This window comes from Ranitomeya imitator, chromosome 7 (assembly GCF_032444005.1).
Source record: "Ranitomeya imitator isolate aRanImi1 chromosome 7, aRanImi1.pri, whole genome shotgun sequence".
NCBI lineage: Eukaryota > Metazoa > Chordata > Amphibia > Anura > Dendrobatidae > Ranitomeya > Ranitomeya imitator.
This window is the reverse complement of record NC_091288.1, coordinates 17,049,145-17,064,611: the sequence shown is the minus strand read 5'-3', so window position 1 is coordinate 17,064,611 and position 15,467 is coordinate 17,049,145. Positions and strand designations below refer to the sequence as shown.

Genomic DNA, 15,467 nt, shown 5'->3' with positions numbered 1-15,467 from the left:
ACAAGAATATGACTACTATAATACTGCCACTATGTACAAGAATATAACTACTATAATACTGCTCCTATGTATAAGAATATAACTACTGTAATACTGCTCCTTATGTACAAGAATATAACTACTATAATACTGCTCCTATGCACAAGAATATAACTACTATAATACTGCTCCTATGCACAAGAATAAAACTACTATAATACTGCTCCTATGTACAAGAATATAACTACTATAATACTGCTCCTTATGTACAAGAATATAACTACTATAATACTGCTCCTATGTACAAGAATATAACTACTATAATACTGCTCCTATGTATAAGAATATAACTACTATAATACTGCTCCTATGTATAAGAATATAACTACTATAATACTGCTCCTATGCACAAGAATATAACTGCTATAATACTGCTCCTATGCACAAGAATATAACTACTATAATACTGCCCCTATGTACAAGAATATAACTACTATAATACTGCTCCTATGTACAAGAATATAACTGCTATAATACTGCTCCTATGTATAAGAATATAACTACTGTAATACTGCCCCTATGTACAAGAATATAACTACTATAATATTGCCCCTATATACAAGAATATAACTACTATAATACTGCTCCTTATGTACAAGAATATAACTACTATAATACTGCGCCTATGTACAAGAATATAACTACTGTAATACTGCTCCTATGTACAAGAATATAACTACTATAATACTGCCTCCTATGTACAAGAATATAACTACTGTAATACTGCTCCTATGTACAAGAATATAACTACTATAATACTGCCTCCTATGTACAAGAATATAACTACTGTAATACTGCTCCTATGTACAAGAATATAACTACTATAATACTGCCCCTATGTACAAGAATATAACTACTATAATACTGCCTCCTATGTACAAGAATATAACTACTGTAATACTGCTCCTTATGTACAAGAATATAACTACTATAATACTGCTCCTTATGTACAGTCATGGCCAAAAGTATTGACACCCCTGCAATTCTGTCAGATAATACTCAGTTTCTTCCTGAAAATGATTGCAAACACAAATTCTTTGTTATTATCATCTTCATTTAATTTGTCTTAAATGAAAAAAAAAAAAACACAAAAAGAATTGTCCTAAAGCCAAATTGGATATAATTCCACACCAAACATAAAAAAGGGGGTGGACAAAAGTATTAGCACTGTTCGAAAAATCATGTGATGCTTCTGTAATTTGTGTAATTAACAGCACCTGTAACTTCCCTGTGGCACCTAACAGGTGTTGGCAATAACTAAATCACACTTGCAGCCAGTTGACATTGATTAAAGTTGACTCAACCTCTGTCCTGTGTCCTTGTGTGTACCACATTGAGCATGGAGAAAAGAAAGAAGACCAAAGAACTGTCTGAGGACTTGAGAAACCAAATTGTGAGGAAGCATGAGCAATCTCAAGGCTACAAGTCCATCTCCAAAGACCTGAATGTTCCTGTGTCTACCGTGCGCAGTGTCATCAAGAAGTGTAAAGCCCATGGCACTGTGGCTAACCTCCCTAGATGTGGACGGAAAAGAAATATTGACAAGAGATTTCAACGCAAGATTGTGCGGATGTTGGATAAAGAACCTCAACTAACATCCAAACAAGTTCAAGCTGCCCTGCAGTCCGAGGGTACAACAGTGTCAACCCGTACTATCTGTCGGCGTCTGAATGAAAAGGGACTGTATGGTAGCAGACCCAGGAAGACCCCACTTATTACCCCGAGGCATAAAAAAGCCAGGCTGAAGTTTGCCAAAACTTACCTGAAAAAGCCTACAACGTTTTGGAAGAATGTTCTCTGGTCAGATGAGACAAAAGTAGAGCTTTTTGGGCAAAGGCACTAACAGTTTACAGGAGAAAAAAAAAAAAAAAAGACATTCAAAGAAAAGAACACGGTCCCTACAGTCAAACATGGCGGAGGTTCCCTGATGTGTTGGGGTTGCTTTGCTGCCTCTGGCACTGGACTGCTTGACCGTGTGCATGGCATTATTATGTCTGAAGACTACCAACAAATTTTGCAGCATAATGTAGTGTGAAAAAGCTGGGTCTCCCTCAGAGGTCATGGGTCTTCCAGCAGGACAATGACCCAAAACACACTTCAAAAAGCACTAGAAAATGGTTTGAGAGAAAGCACTGCAGACTTCTAAAGGTGGCCAGCAATGAGTCCAGACCTGAATCCCATAGAACACCTGTGGAGAGATCTAAAAATGGCAGTTTGGAGAAGGCGCCTTCAAATATCAGGGAACCTGGAGCAGTTTGCCAAAGAAGAATGGTCTAAAATTCCAGCAGAGCTTTGTAAGAAACTCATTGATGGTTACCGGAAGCGGTTGGTCGCAGTTATTTTGGCTAAAGGTTGTACAACCAAGTATTAGGCTGAGGGTGCCAATACTTTTGTCTGGCCCATTTTTGGAGTTTTGTGTGAAATGATCAATGTTTTGCTTTTTGCTTCATTCTCTTTTGTATTTTTTCATTTAAGACAAATTAAATGAAGATAATAATACCAAAGAATTTGTGATTGCAATCATTTTCAGGAAGACAATGAGTATTATCTGACAGAATTGCAGGGGTGTCAATACTTTTGGCCATGACTGTACAAGAATATAACTACTATAATACTGCTCCTATGTACAAGAATATAACTACTATAATACTGCTCCTATGTACAAGAATATAACTACTATAATACTGCTCCTATGTACAAGAATATAACTACTATAATACTGCCCCTATGTACAAGAATATAACTACTATAATACTGCCCCTATGTACAAGAATATAACTACTATAATACTGCCCCTATGTACAGGAATATAACTACTATAATACTGCCCCTATGTACAAGAATATAACTACTATAATACTGCCCCTATGTACAAGAATATAACTACTATAATACTGCCCCTATGTACAAGAATATAACTACTATAATACTGCCCCTATGTACAAGAATATAACTACTATAATACTGCCCCTATGTACAAGAATATAACTACTATAATACTGCCCCTATGTACAAGAATATAACTACTATAATACTGCCCCTATGTACAAGAATATAACTACTATAATACTGCCCTTATGTACAAGAATATAACTACTATAATACTGCCCCTATGTACAAGAATATAACTACTATAATACTGCCCCTATGTACAAGAATATTACTACTATAATACTGCCCCTATGTACAATAATATTACTACTATAATACTGCTCCTATGTACAAGAATATAACTACTATAATACTGCCCCTATGTACAAGAATATAACTACTATAATAATGCCCCTATGTACAAGAATATAACTACTATAATACTGCTCCTATGTACAAGAATATAACTACTATAATAATGCCCCTATGTACAAGAATATAACTACTATAATACTGCCCCTATGTACAAGAATATAACTACTATAATACTGCCCCTATGTACAAGAATATTACTACTATAATACTGCCCCTATGTACAAGAATATTACTACTATAATACTGCCCCTATGTACAAGACTATAACTAGTTTATAGTCAGCAGCAGCAGAACAGTGAGTACAGCTCTGGAATAGAGTACGCTGACGATCAGGCTGAGCACAGGATAGATTCAGCCTCACGGTTACGATAATAAATGTCTCATTTTCTTTGTTGTTAAGTGTCTGCCTCTTATCCTGTGAATGCAGATTATCATTGCTCGGTACACACAAAAAATTAGCCGACACAATAAGTGCATTGATCAGAGATTATCCTCGTACATTATAAGTCTTTGCAACAGTCCAATTGTTCCTGACAATCTAACGACAGTTACACAATCCCGGGGCTTGACCTGGGCCAAGTGCCACTGAACACCGGTAAGATGAAGCGGGCAGATAGAGGGGATTCATTCTGCTACCGGGACCCTTGGTGGAATTCCAGCATTCTTACATTTCAGGGTCTCTTGTATAAACTACCTGCAGGAATACGCTCCTTTCATCTCGCTGTTGTACAGATCTTCTGTACATGTTCACTGAGGCCGAGAGACAAGGAGAGCGAGAAAAAAAAAAAAAAAAAAGGAAGCGCTTTATTCCTATCCAAATACATTGTGACATCAAACCAAATGCTGAATATTTCCATGAAGGAGGTGGGCGAAGCTCACAGAGACCACACAGAAACCGAGAGCAAAACGCTAAATTTGCCTGAAACCCATGAAGTCGGTGATGGATTTTGTTTATACGAACCTTCAAGAACGGTTACGACTTTTGCTTCATGCCATATTTTGGCATGCAAACTTGATATTTCTGGGCATTGTGCATACTCCATGGCATGCACTTGCCTGCTTTCTGGATTACTCTCCCAGTAAACTCCCCCAGACCCTGGGGGCCACACTCCCCCAGACCCCCCCGCCACACTCCCCCAGCCCCCCGGGGAGGGAGGGGGGCCACACTCCCCCAGACCTACCGGGGGGGGGGGGGGGAGGGGGTGGTTGGGGCACACTCCCCCCTTCCCCCAGACACCCCGGGGGGGGGCACACTCCCCCAGACCCCCGGGGAAGGGGGGCACACTCCCCCAGACCCCCCGGGGGCCGTTAAAGTGACCATCTTCAGAAGCAGAAAGTTGGGGAATTATTTGCAGCCAGTTCCTTTTAGTAATAGGCAATGAAGCCGCCATGCGCTCTTTTCTTCTCCAGCTCCCTTCTGCCGGGTCATAGGGAGATCTCTGTACAGATAAAACCAACTATTTCCCAAGATGACAAAAGCATCAGGCATGAATAACTAACATGCCATCACATTTACGTTAATCTGATCAAACAAACAGGAATTGGCAAAGAAAAAACAAATTACAACTCTCTCCACCTACCTGCAACATTGACTTTTTCTCCCGCAGCCATACTGGGCATCGCAGTGGTGGTACCATTGGTAGAATTGGATCCGGTACTGTTCACAACCAGTGTATCCACTTTAGACTCCAGCTTGCCAATACGCTGCAAGATATTATCCAGAAGAACTGCCAGCGTCTTCTTTAGGTCTTAAAAATAAGGAATTGGACAAGGTTACGCGAGATCTGAGTTTTCTTACATACATACAAACCACATACTTCTCAGTATCCGCAGCGTAGAGATGCCTCATGAGTGATCTTCTCCAAAATCGACAAGTTAATCATATTCTATCATGTAAATGGATACTTTCCATGTCTGTTAATAATAATAATAATCTTATTATTATTATTATTATTATTTTTATTATATTATTATATTATTTTTATTATATTATTTTTTATATTATTTTTATTATTTTTTATATTATTTTTATTATATTATTTTTATATTATTTTTATTATATTATTTTTTATATTTTTTATATTATTTTTATTATTTTTTATATTATATTATTTTTATTATATTATTATTATTTTTTATATTATTTTTATTATTTTTATATTATTTTTATTATATTATTTTTTTATATTATTTTTATTATTTTTTATATTTTATATTATTTTATTATATTATTTTTATTATTATTTTTATTATTACAAAATAACCATTCTGCATAGCAGAGAAAAGAGGCGCCGCTTATCTCATCCTGCAGAAGAGGTCACAGATTGCCTCTACCGGGGTCTTTGTCCTGAGCCAACTCAACCAGTGATCGGGACTAGGTGGTCATTCAGCAGTTACCATATTTGAGCTGCTGCAGAACCTCGTAACATAACCCCCCTCAAGCTGAGTAAAAATCTCAGTGCACCCTGAGGCTCTGCAGAACCTCGTAATGTGACCAGATCAAACAGCGACTAAATCTTGTAACGTGCTCACCACCACCCCCTGAGCTGCTGCAGAACCTCACACGTACCTGCCTTAAAAATGCAGCAGAATCTTGTAATGAGCCCCTTCCACCACCACCTGCAACCCAAGCTGCAGCAGAACCTCGAGTTGAGGATAAATATCACAACGTGCCCACTAGTAGGACCCCCACTCCCCCAACTGCTGCCATATCTTGAAACGTCCCCCTGCATCTAGAGGTATCGCAGAACCTTGTAACTTTCCATGTATGGATAAAAAACAAGCTATAAAACTAGTAATTTACTCAACAAAAATATTTACGGTGTGTGTTCCACGCTCTGAAATATTGACGCTACTGACAAAAAAAAATAAAAAATAAATAAAAAATAGAAAACAACACAGCAGTCGAGTCTGTGCACGCCTGTAATTAAATCATTAGCAACCTAGAATTATTTTCTTTGGATGATAATCCTCCAGTGTAACCCACAAGGGATGTGTTTGTTCATCTGCTAAATATTTATAACTGCGTGTTTAAATTAACCCCGTAAACAGGTGGCCTAGATGCTGCTTGCAGCAATTATCTTGGTTGAACTTTTTTGGGGGGGAGCAGGTAGATAGTTTAACTATAAAATATGTAAAGTATTATTCCCAAAATAAAGTGGCCTTATAACATTCTACATATAGCTTTAACAAATGAATAACTATGTACATATCCCCTCCACAGGACACCCCTCCGCACTCTATTTACCCTCCAAATACTGCGCTGTGCCAGTCCTGCTATAGCTCCACTATTCCTGACAGCAGTGTCTCAGTGCTGCTTCCCACTACTGAGAGCGTATTGTAAGTTTAGCATACACACTATTCTGATCTAGATCATTGTGTTTTACATCTTTGATGGTTTCCAGCAGAAATCAACAGCACTGCTGACAGAACAGTGATGTCAAATTGCAAATGTTGCTCTGTTAATGCTTATAGCAGAAGATAATCCTCTGCCATATGCATCAACACAGAAGCATTTGCAGTGGTGCGTTACTGAACTGTCAGCAGAAAGCATCAAACACAGCCTAGCCCTTCATGTGTCAGCTCTGCTGTGCCCAGTCATTGCACAGACAAAGCAGAGAGGAGTACAGGACTGTTGCTCCCTGCTGAAAACCAGTTAACATAGGGTGTAGATGGTAAATTATAAAAAGCGAGCTGACAGACTATCATACAGTGCACAGAAGAATAACGTGTATTCTAAGCATAAATTGGCTTGATGACATGTGTCAAATCTCTTTGTTGGATGCAGATGAAATGAGAACAGTATAGCAGAGCTTTCATCAGCCACAGTCACCAAGTCAGAGAGATAGGACTGTACCTCGGACAAATGAGGGAGGAGTCTGCAGCACTGAGGAGGAGCAGGGTGCTGATGGGAAATGTAGTTTCAGCAATGTAAGAAATGGACTGACCATTAATCTCTATGAAGATGGATGCACAAAGGGGCAAAAAAGAAAAGTTTCTGTATATTAACAATAGATGTGCACATACTATGAAAAGTAATACAATAATAGGTAAGGTAAAAGGGAATGACATCTTTTAAAAAAAAACTGGACAAAAAGTAAAAAAAAAAAAAAAAAAAAAAAAAAACACACTCTAATATACACCTGATTGCTGTGTATTGTGTCAGAGTTAATATTTTGCCGATTTTGAACATTTCGGCCTCATGCCAGGAGTCTCTACACCTGTGTAAGCAGGGATTACGTACAGTCGCTGACCATCGGTCACGCAGACATCTGGAGGACTATTAATCACCCTCCGGCTGACAAGTGATTGTAGGGTTTGCAAATTTCTGGACTTTAGAAAAGGTGGAAAAAAAAAAAAAAATCTAATGAAGCCACATTTACATACCCCACTACTAGAACATTATAGCTGCAGTGTGACAACCACCGGATTATCAGATCTGCCAAATGTCACCCGTCGTGGCCCAGGAGGACATTTTCGACCACAGACAGGCCCATTTTAGACGCTGCACTCCTCTCCCATCATGTTTCAACCGCCGTCTGTAAATTTCAGAAACAAGGGCACAAAAAGGCTTCTGAAAAATGCCGATTTGTGGGAAGTTGTGGGCAAGTTTGATTCTTCCATGAAGTCTTTCCATATTGCCGCGGGACTTCTGGGTGTTTCGAGAAAGTTGGCAAAATATGATTCATGTGGCATAAAGAGGAAAAATGCAATTGTGACCACCAGACCACTGCTACCCGGCTCCAGGCTACTGCAATGCTTTGTTTACCGTTCCCATGGAGACCCATGGGTCTGTATAGAGCTGTGGATACAAAACGATAAGTGCCTGTAGGGTGCCACCTAGCAGCCAGGAGTTGTTTGTTTGTCCCCAGTTAGGGGCCTACAGGTTGGGGAATATTGCGGTAGACAAACTACAACTACTGGCAACAGAGCACACAGTTGTTGTAGATGAGGATAAAGACCAGTTAGAAGGCAAACCGTCAACACGAAAAGTGATGAGGTTTTAGTGTTACACGTCCTTATAATAAAACAGTAAAGAATATATATAAAAAATAAAAAAAAGGATTAATACAAATTTTTAAGCAGTCAAGTTGTACAGCTGAGGTGCACTGTTGAAACTGGCTGCACAATCCTAATTCATGGACTTACTCTTTTGGAGGGGATTCAAGACTAAAAAAAAAAAAAAAAAAAAAAAAAAAAGAAAAATTGGCAAAAACATCTCACGCTGCTCCAACAGCACTACTGAAAAATAGAATTAATAGGAAGGAGAAAGCGAAGACTAACTCCTGGGCAGCTGACCAAGGTGCGCGATCCAGCAGCGGCTCCATAGTAATAAACCCCCATGTCTAGAAAACACAGACCCCAAACGTTACCAGATAGGGACATCACACTGCAGAGAAAGAGTATAAAGTACAGAGAGCAATCCACACAATGTGGGAGAGCAAAGAAAAAACACATATTCCTGTACATAGGGGCAGTATTATAGTAGTTATATTCTTGTACATAGGGGCAGTATTATAGTAGTTATATTCTTGTACATAGGGGGCAGTATTATAGTAGTTATATTCTTGTACATAGGAGCAGTATTATAGTAGCTATATTCTTGTACATAGGAGCAGTATTATAGTAGTTATATTCTTGTACATAGGGGCAGTATTATAGTAGTTATATTCTTGTACATAGGGGCAGTATTATAGTAGTTATATTCTTGTACATAGGGGCAGTATTATAGTAGTTATATTCTTGTACATAGGGGCAGTATTATAGTAGTTATATTCTTGTACATAGGGGCAGTATTATAGTAGTTATATTCTTGTACATAGGGGCAGTATTATAGTAGTTATATTCTTGTACATAGGGGCAGTATTATAGTAGTTATATTCTTGTATATAGGGGCAGTACTATAGTAGTTATATTCCTGTACATAGGAGCAGTATTATAGTAGTTATATTCTTGTACATAGGGGCAGTATTATAGTAGTTATATTCTTGTACATAGGGGGCAGTATTATAGTAGTTATATTCTTGTACATAGGAGCAGTATTATAGTAGTTATATTCTTGTACATAGGGGCAGTATTATAGTAGTTATATTCTTGTATATAGGGGCAGTACTATAGTAGTTATATTCCTGTACATAGGAGCAGTATTATAGTAGTTATATTCTTGTACATAGGGGCAGTATTATAGTAGTTATATTCTTGTACATAGGGGGCAGTATTATAGTAGTTATATTCTTGTACATAGGGGGCAGTATTATAGTAGTTATATTCTTGTACATAGGAGCAGTATTATAGTAGTTATATTCTTGTACATAGGGGCAGTATTATAGTAGTTATATTCTTGTACATAGGGGCAGTATTATAGTAGTTATATTCTTGTATATAGGGGCAGTACTATAGTAGTTATATTCCTGTACATAGGGGCAGTATTATAGTAGTTATATTCTTGTATATAGGAGCAGTATTATAGTAGTTATATTCTTGTATATAGGGGCAGTATTATAGTAGTTATATTCTTGTATATAGGGGCAGTATTATAGTAGTTATATTCTTGCACATAGGGGCAGTATTATAGCAGTTATATTCCTGTACATAGGGGCAGTATTATAGTAGTCATACTCTTGTACATGGGGCAGTATTATAGCAGTTATATTCCTGTACATAGGGGCAGTATTATAGTAGTCATACTCTTGCACATAGGGGCAGTATTATAGCAGTTATATTCCTGTACATAGGGGCAGTATTATAGTAGTTATATTCTTGTACATAGGGGGCAGTATTATAGTAGTTATATTCTTGTACACAGGAGCAGTATTATAGTAGTTATATTCTTGTACACAGGAGCAGTATTATAGTAGTTATATTCTTGTACATAGGAGCAGTATTATAGTAGTTATATTCTTGTACACAGGAGCAGTATTATAGTAGTTATATTCTTGTACACAGGAGCAGTATTATAGTAGTTATATTCTTGTAAATTAGACTTTTGTCATGTTATCACAACTACCTACCAACTGGTAAGAGCAAACTTTCTTAACAGAGAAAAGAAAAAGTGCAGCAAAAAAGTCTAGCAGAAAAAAGAAAAAAAATGTTGCACTGCTTTCAGCCAGATGGTTCAATCCATGATAGAATCTGCACGTTTTTTGGAAAAATAGCAGAGAAATTGGAATGCAAACAAGCAAAAAAAAACAAACAAACAAGCAACACGCTCCTCTTTGAAGCAAAGCCTTAATAAAGACATGTCATCCATTCCCTCAGGGCCACAGACAATACCGCACGTTTTTTTGCACTTACCATATGCTGTCATGGTGCCGACATATGGGCCGTCTACTACGTTCCTATTTTCTTCTGCCAGAGCTTTGATATATCTTTTGCTGAGATCCAAAATCTGTTCGCGGAGCACGGTGCTGCTCTCGTGCGGAGTTCTCTGCTGAATTGTAAAATGCAGCAACATCATGCCCCATATGAACCCAAAAGTCACCAGGAAGAAGCCGAGCTTCTGAGACGAAAGTTTCCAAGGCGTAAAGTAAGCCATGACCTTCCCAGCAAAGATATCGGTCAGTGCGTTATCTCAAAGGACGCAGAAAAAGTGCACATCCATGGCAGAGGCGGTTATAAGAGTGCCTGGAGAGACCAGATCCTGCGGCTCAAAACCAGGCGTTTCAGCTCCGTGATGCTAGAAATAAACAAAAAAGGAAATAAATAATATTTGATCACCCTGTATGCAAAATATACGAGAAAACAGCTTACACCAAAAGAAAAAAAAAATGCCAGCAGTTTCTGGTTTGATTTCCTGTATCTAACGTTTAGAAGATTGACTGCAGCAGGAGCCTCTCCCCTCTGCCCTGACTGAAGTTAGACGAAAGGACAAATGAGGAGAAATTATCAAACAATAAATCTAGTTATTTCTAGGTTTACAATTCCATGAATTTTATGCATATATATTTTACATTTTTATAGCGCCATTAATTCCGTGGCGCTTTACATGTGAATACGGGGCAAATATAGACAAATACATTAAACATGAACAAGTAACAAGGCACACGGGTACATAAGGAGGGAGGACCCTGCCCGCGAGGGCTCAGTCTGCAGGGGATGGGTGAGGATGCACTAGGAGAGGGTAGGGCAGGTTGTGCGGCGGTTCAGTAGGTTCAGGATCACTGCAGGCTTGTCGGAAGAGGTGGGTCTTCAGGTTCTTTTTGAAGGTTTCTATGGTAGGCGTGAGTCTGATGTGTTGGGGTAGAGGGTTCCAGAGTAGGGAGGAAGCACGGGAGAAGTCTTGGATGCGGTTGTGGGAAGGGGAGATAAGAGGGGAGTAGAGAAGGAGGTCTTGGGAGGATCGGAGGTCGCGTGTAGGTAGGTACCGGGAGACCATGTCACAGATGTATGGAGGAGACAGGCTGTGGATGGCTTTGTATGTCATTGTGAGGGTTTCGAACTGGAATCTCTGGGCGATAGGAAGCCAGTGAAGGGCTTTGCATAGGGGAGAGGCCGGGGAATAGCGGGGAGACAGGTGGATTAGTCGGGCAGCAGAGTATAGGATGGATTGGAGTGGTGCCAGAGTGCTAGAGGGGAGTCCAGAGAGTAGGAAGTTGCAGTAGTCAAGGCGGGAGATGATAAGGGCATGCACTAGCGTTTTTGTGGTGTCGCGGTCAAGGAAAGCACGGATCCGGGAAATATTTTTGAGTTTGAGACGGCAGGAGGAGGCAAGAGCTTGGATATGTGGCTTGAAAGAGAGGGCAGAGTCGAGGATCAACACGAGGCACCGGGCGTGTGGGACTGGGGAAAATGAGCAGCCATTGACATTGATGGATAGGTCTGTTGGAGGGGTAGAGTGAGATGGGGGAAAGATGATGAATTCTGTTTTGTCCATGTCAGCTAAAATAAAAAGTTTAAGCAAATTATGTTTTTTTTTTTTTTTTTTTTAAACAATGTACTTTGACCATGCCCCACATTCCCCAATTCAATGGCCTGGATTGCCCCCATTCTCCGACTCCACTGTTGGTCACATGCTCAACAGAAGTGGCAGTCTCCTTTACCAGCACGTGACCAATGCTGGGTGGGAATGGGGATGGCTTTATGGCTCATGTCAGTAGCCAAGCCTGCCCCCTTCTTAGTCAATTCTCAGGGGGATGGCTTTGTGTACATTTTGTTTTTCAGTAACTGATCGGAGTTCTAAAGAACAGATGCATGAATAAGTGCGGAGTCTATGCAAGTAAACAGGAGATACAGAATAGGGCAGAAGGGGTCCGCAGAGTGAAGGTTTAAATAGAGCCCCCCCCAACGGTGCTAGTTATGAAGGTCTGCTCTACGCGAATTTCCTGACATGTCCATTTTTAATAAATTGTTGTACGCCCCATAAGAAAATTCCATATGCATCCTTTCATAGAAGTTTGCACTGTCTTGCTCCTTTTTTGCTCCTCCTGGAAATGTATGCACAAATTAACCAACCAGTATTACCATTCCCTTGTCAAATGGGTTGGATAATCAATGCTCACGGCATAGGGACCCAATGGGGGTGGAACGGAGTAGTTGTTAGACTATACATACATTTAGTGGAAATCCAGCAATTAAAAAAAAAAAGTCACAAGACGCGGGCTGGAAGGAGGAAGGCTAGCACAGCAAGATAAAGGCATATCCGCCAAAGTAACGTCTTCCCTTCATGGCGCTAATAAGTGCTCGCAATTAATCCATTCGCCAATGTATCCCCAATGGTCGATGGCTATTATCCCAGCAGAGGAGCAGAAGGGGGAAATGACCCGAATCGCGGGACATAGGACGCCCCATAGTGACTGAACACAAGCATCTAAGTAGCGGCATAATGGCCACATCTATCTTCAATAATGCCCGATCTCCATCAGGTGCCAACTTCTTCCACTCCGTTTATATCCAGAAGTGACGCGCTTCCCCCTAGGGCGAATTCCCTGAAAGTTTGGGAAGGGGATGAAAGGGATAAAATGTATACAAGTGTATACTATAAAAATAGAAGAGAAAAAAAACAAACAAACCATGCATATATAATTTATGTAATATGTCTCCATCTCTCTCTATATCTCTCTCTCGGGCGAGCACAGATTGCGCCACATAAGTGACCACATTTCCTTCCTGCGAGATTACAGCTGGACAACGACGCAGCGACCGCAGAGGCTCCAGTAAAAAAACTGCATCAAAAACCAGACTGGGGACATGAAAAATTGGAGAAGATTTCATAAAAATTACAGACAATGGTACGGAGGCGCTCAGGCAGAAAATATGCTAAATTTTTGCAGCATTTTCACTTCATTGTTATATCAAGTTTTTACTTCTATTGCCAAGATATTAATTTAAAAGTATTTCCATCTCCAAGATGTTATTCCAACATCTATCAGGAATAATAATAATAATAATAATAATAATAATAATAATAATACTAATAATAATAATATTAGCAAATACTTCCAATTAGAAATGTATAGTTCTCCTGATTAGCCATTTTGATTACCCCATGTGCAGAGTATTGCAGTAGCGTAGATATTCATGTTTACAGCCATAAAAGCAGAGCCCTGATTGGTTGTTATGGACCACAAACAGTCTGGATGACTGAGGCCTAGTATCTTGTTTCCACATGGACGAAACCATTAGGCCTCTATTACAAAAAAAAAAAAAAAAGTTTTTGTTGCCAATAGCAACCAATCAGAAACTAGCTTTCATTTTCTAAACTGTTCTGGTAAGATGAAAACTGCACTGTGATTGGTTGCTATGTGAAACCAAAACAGCCTTCCTCTACCATAACAACCCGGTCATGGTCATGGAGTGTGTGTATATGGAAACCTAACAACGACTGCCAGCACCAGATATGGCAAATATTCAGGGAATGGTGATGTTGGGTTGCCATGGCAATCATTGTGCCTGCGCAACCCTGTTGCCGCCATCTTGGTGCCCCCATGTGAGCTTCATAGGAGACCACGACTTGTACGGTTTGCTGCAATACCTCAGTATATAGAAAAAAAAAAAGTGACCAAAACGATTGCAGGTCCCAGAGTGGGGAGGACTAAAGAATTAAACAAACGTAAAAAAAAAAATATTATATATATTATATTATAGTATGTATGTATGTATGTATGTATGTATGTATGTATGTATGTATGTATGTATGTATGTATGTATGTATGTATGTATGTATGTATGTATATATATATATATATATATATATATATATATATATATATATATACACATATATACATATATACACACACACACACACACACATATATATACACTAGATGGTGGCCCGATTCTAACGCATCGGGTATTCTAGAATATGCATGTCCCCGTAGTATACCGCCCAGCGGCGTAGTATATTGCCCAGCCGCGTAGTATACAGCACAGAGCCACGTAGTATATTGCCCAGCCGCGTAGTATACAGCACAGAGCCACGTAGTATATTGCCCAGCCGCGTAGTATACAGCACAGAGCCACGTAGTATATTGCCCAGCCGCGTAGTATACAGCACAGAGCCACGTAGTATATTGCCCAGCCGCGTAGTATACAGCACAGAGCCGCGTAGTATACAGCAGAGCCACGTAGTATACAGCACAGAGCCACGTAGTATATAGCACAGCCCACGTAGTATATAGCACAGCCCACGTAGTATATAGCACAGCCCACGTAGTATATAGCACAGCCCACGTAGTATATAGCACAGCCCACGTAGTATATAGCACAGCCCACGTAGTATATAGCACAGCCCACGTAGTATATAGCACAGCCCACGTAGTATATAGCACAGCCCACGTAGTATATAGCACAGCCCACGTAGTACGGTATATTGCCCAGCCACATAGTATGGTATATTGCCCAGCCACATAGTATATAGCAGAGCCACGTAGTATATTGCCCAGCACAGAGCCACGTAGTATAGAGACTTAAAAAAAAAATAAATAAACATACTCACCTATAGCCCGTTGAAGTCCTGCTATACTTACCCTCCGCCGCCTTTCTCGCTCCTCGCCACGCTCCCGGGATCGCTCCATTGCAAGCGGCAGCTTCCGGTCCCGTCCCAGGGCTGGTGTGAGGAGGACCTATGATGACGTCACGGCAGGTCCTTGTCGCACACCAGCGCTGGGACGGGAGCGGAACCTGCCGCTTGCAAGTATAGCAGGCTGGTTTTTTTTAAATTATTTTTAACATGACATTTTTAC

The 15,467-nt window shown here is 39.8% G+C and overlaps 1 protein-coding gene across 1 annotated transcript in view; it reads right to left on the bottom strand.

Moving 5' to 3' along the window:
- Positions 1-15,467, bottom strand: part of MGAT5 (alpha-1,6-mannosylglycoprotein 6-beta-N-acetylglucosaminyltransferase) — a 74,466-nt gene that overhangs the window by 37,581 nt on the left and 21,418 nt on the right. The window contains exons 2-3 of the mRNA XM_069732838.1: positions 10,579-10,960; positions 4,866-5,033 (exon numbers count right to left, since the gene is read on the bottom strand). Coding sequence (XP_069588939.1) covers positions 4,866-5,033; positions 10,579-10,819 — 409 coding nt within the window. The 5' untranslated portion in view covers positions 10,820-10,960. The remainder of the gene's footprint in view (positions 1-4,865; positions 5,034-10,578; positions 10,961-15,467) is intronic.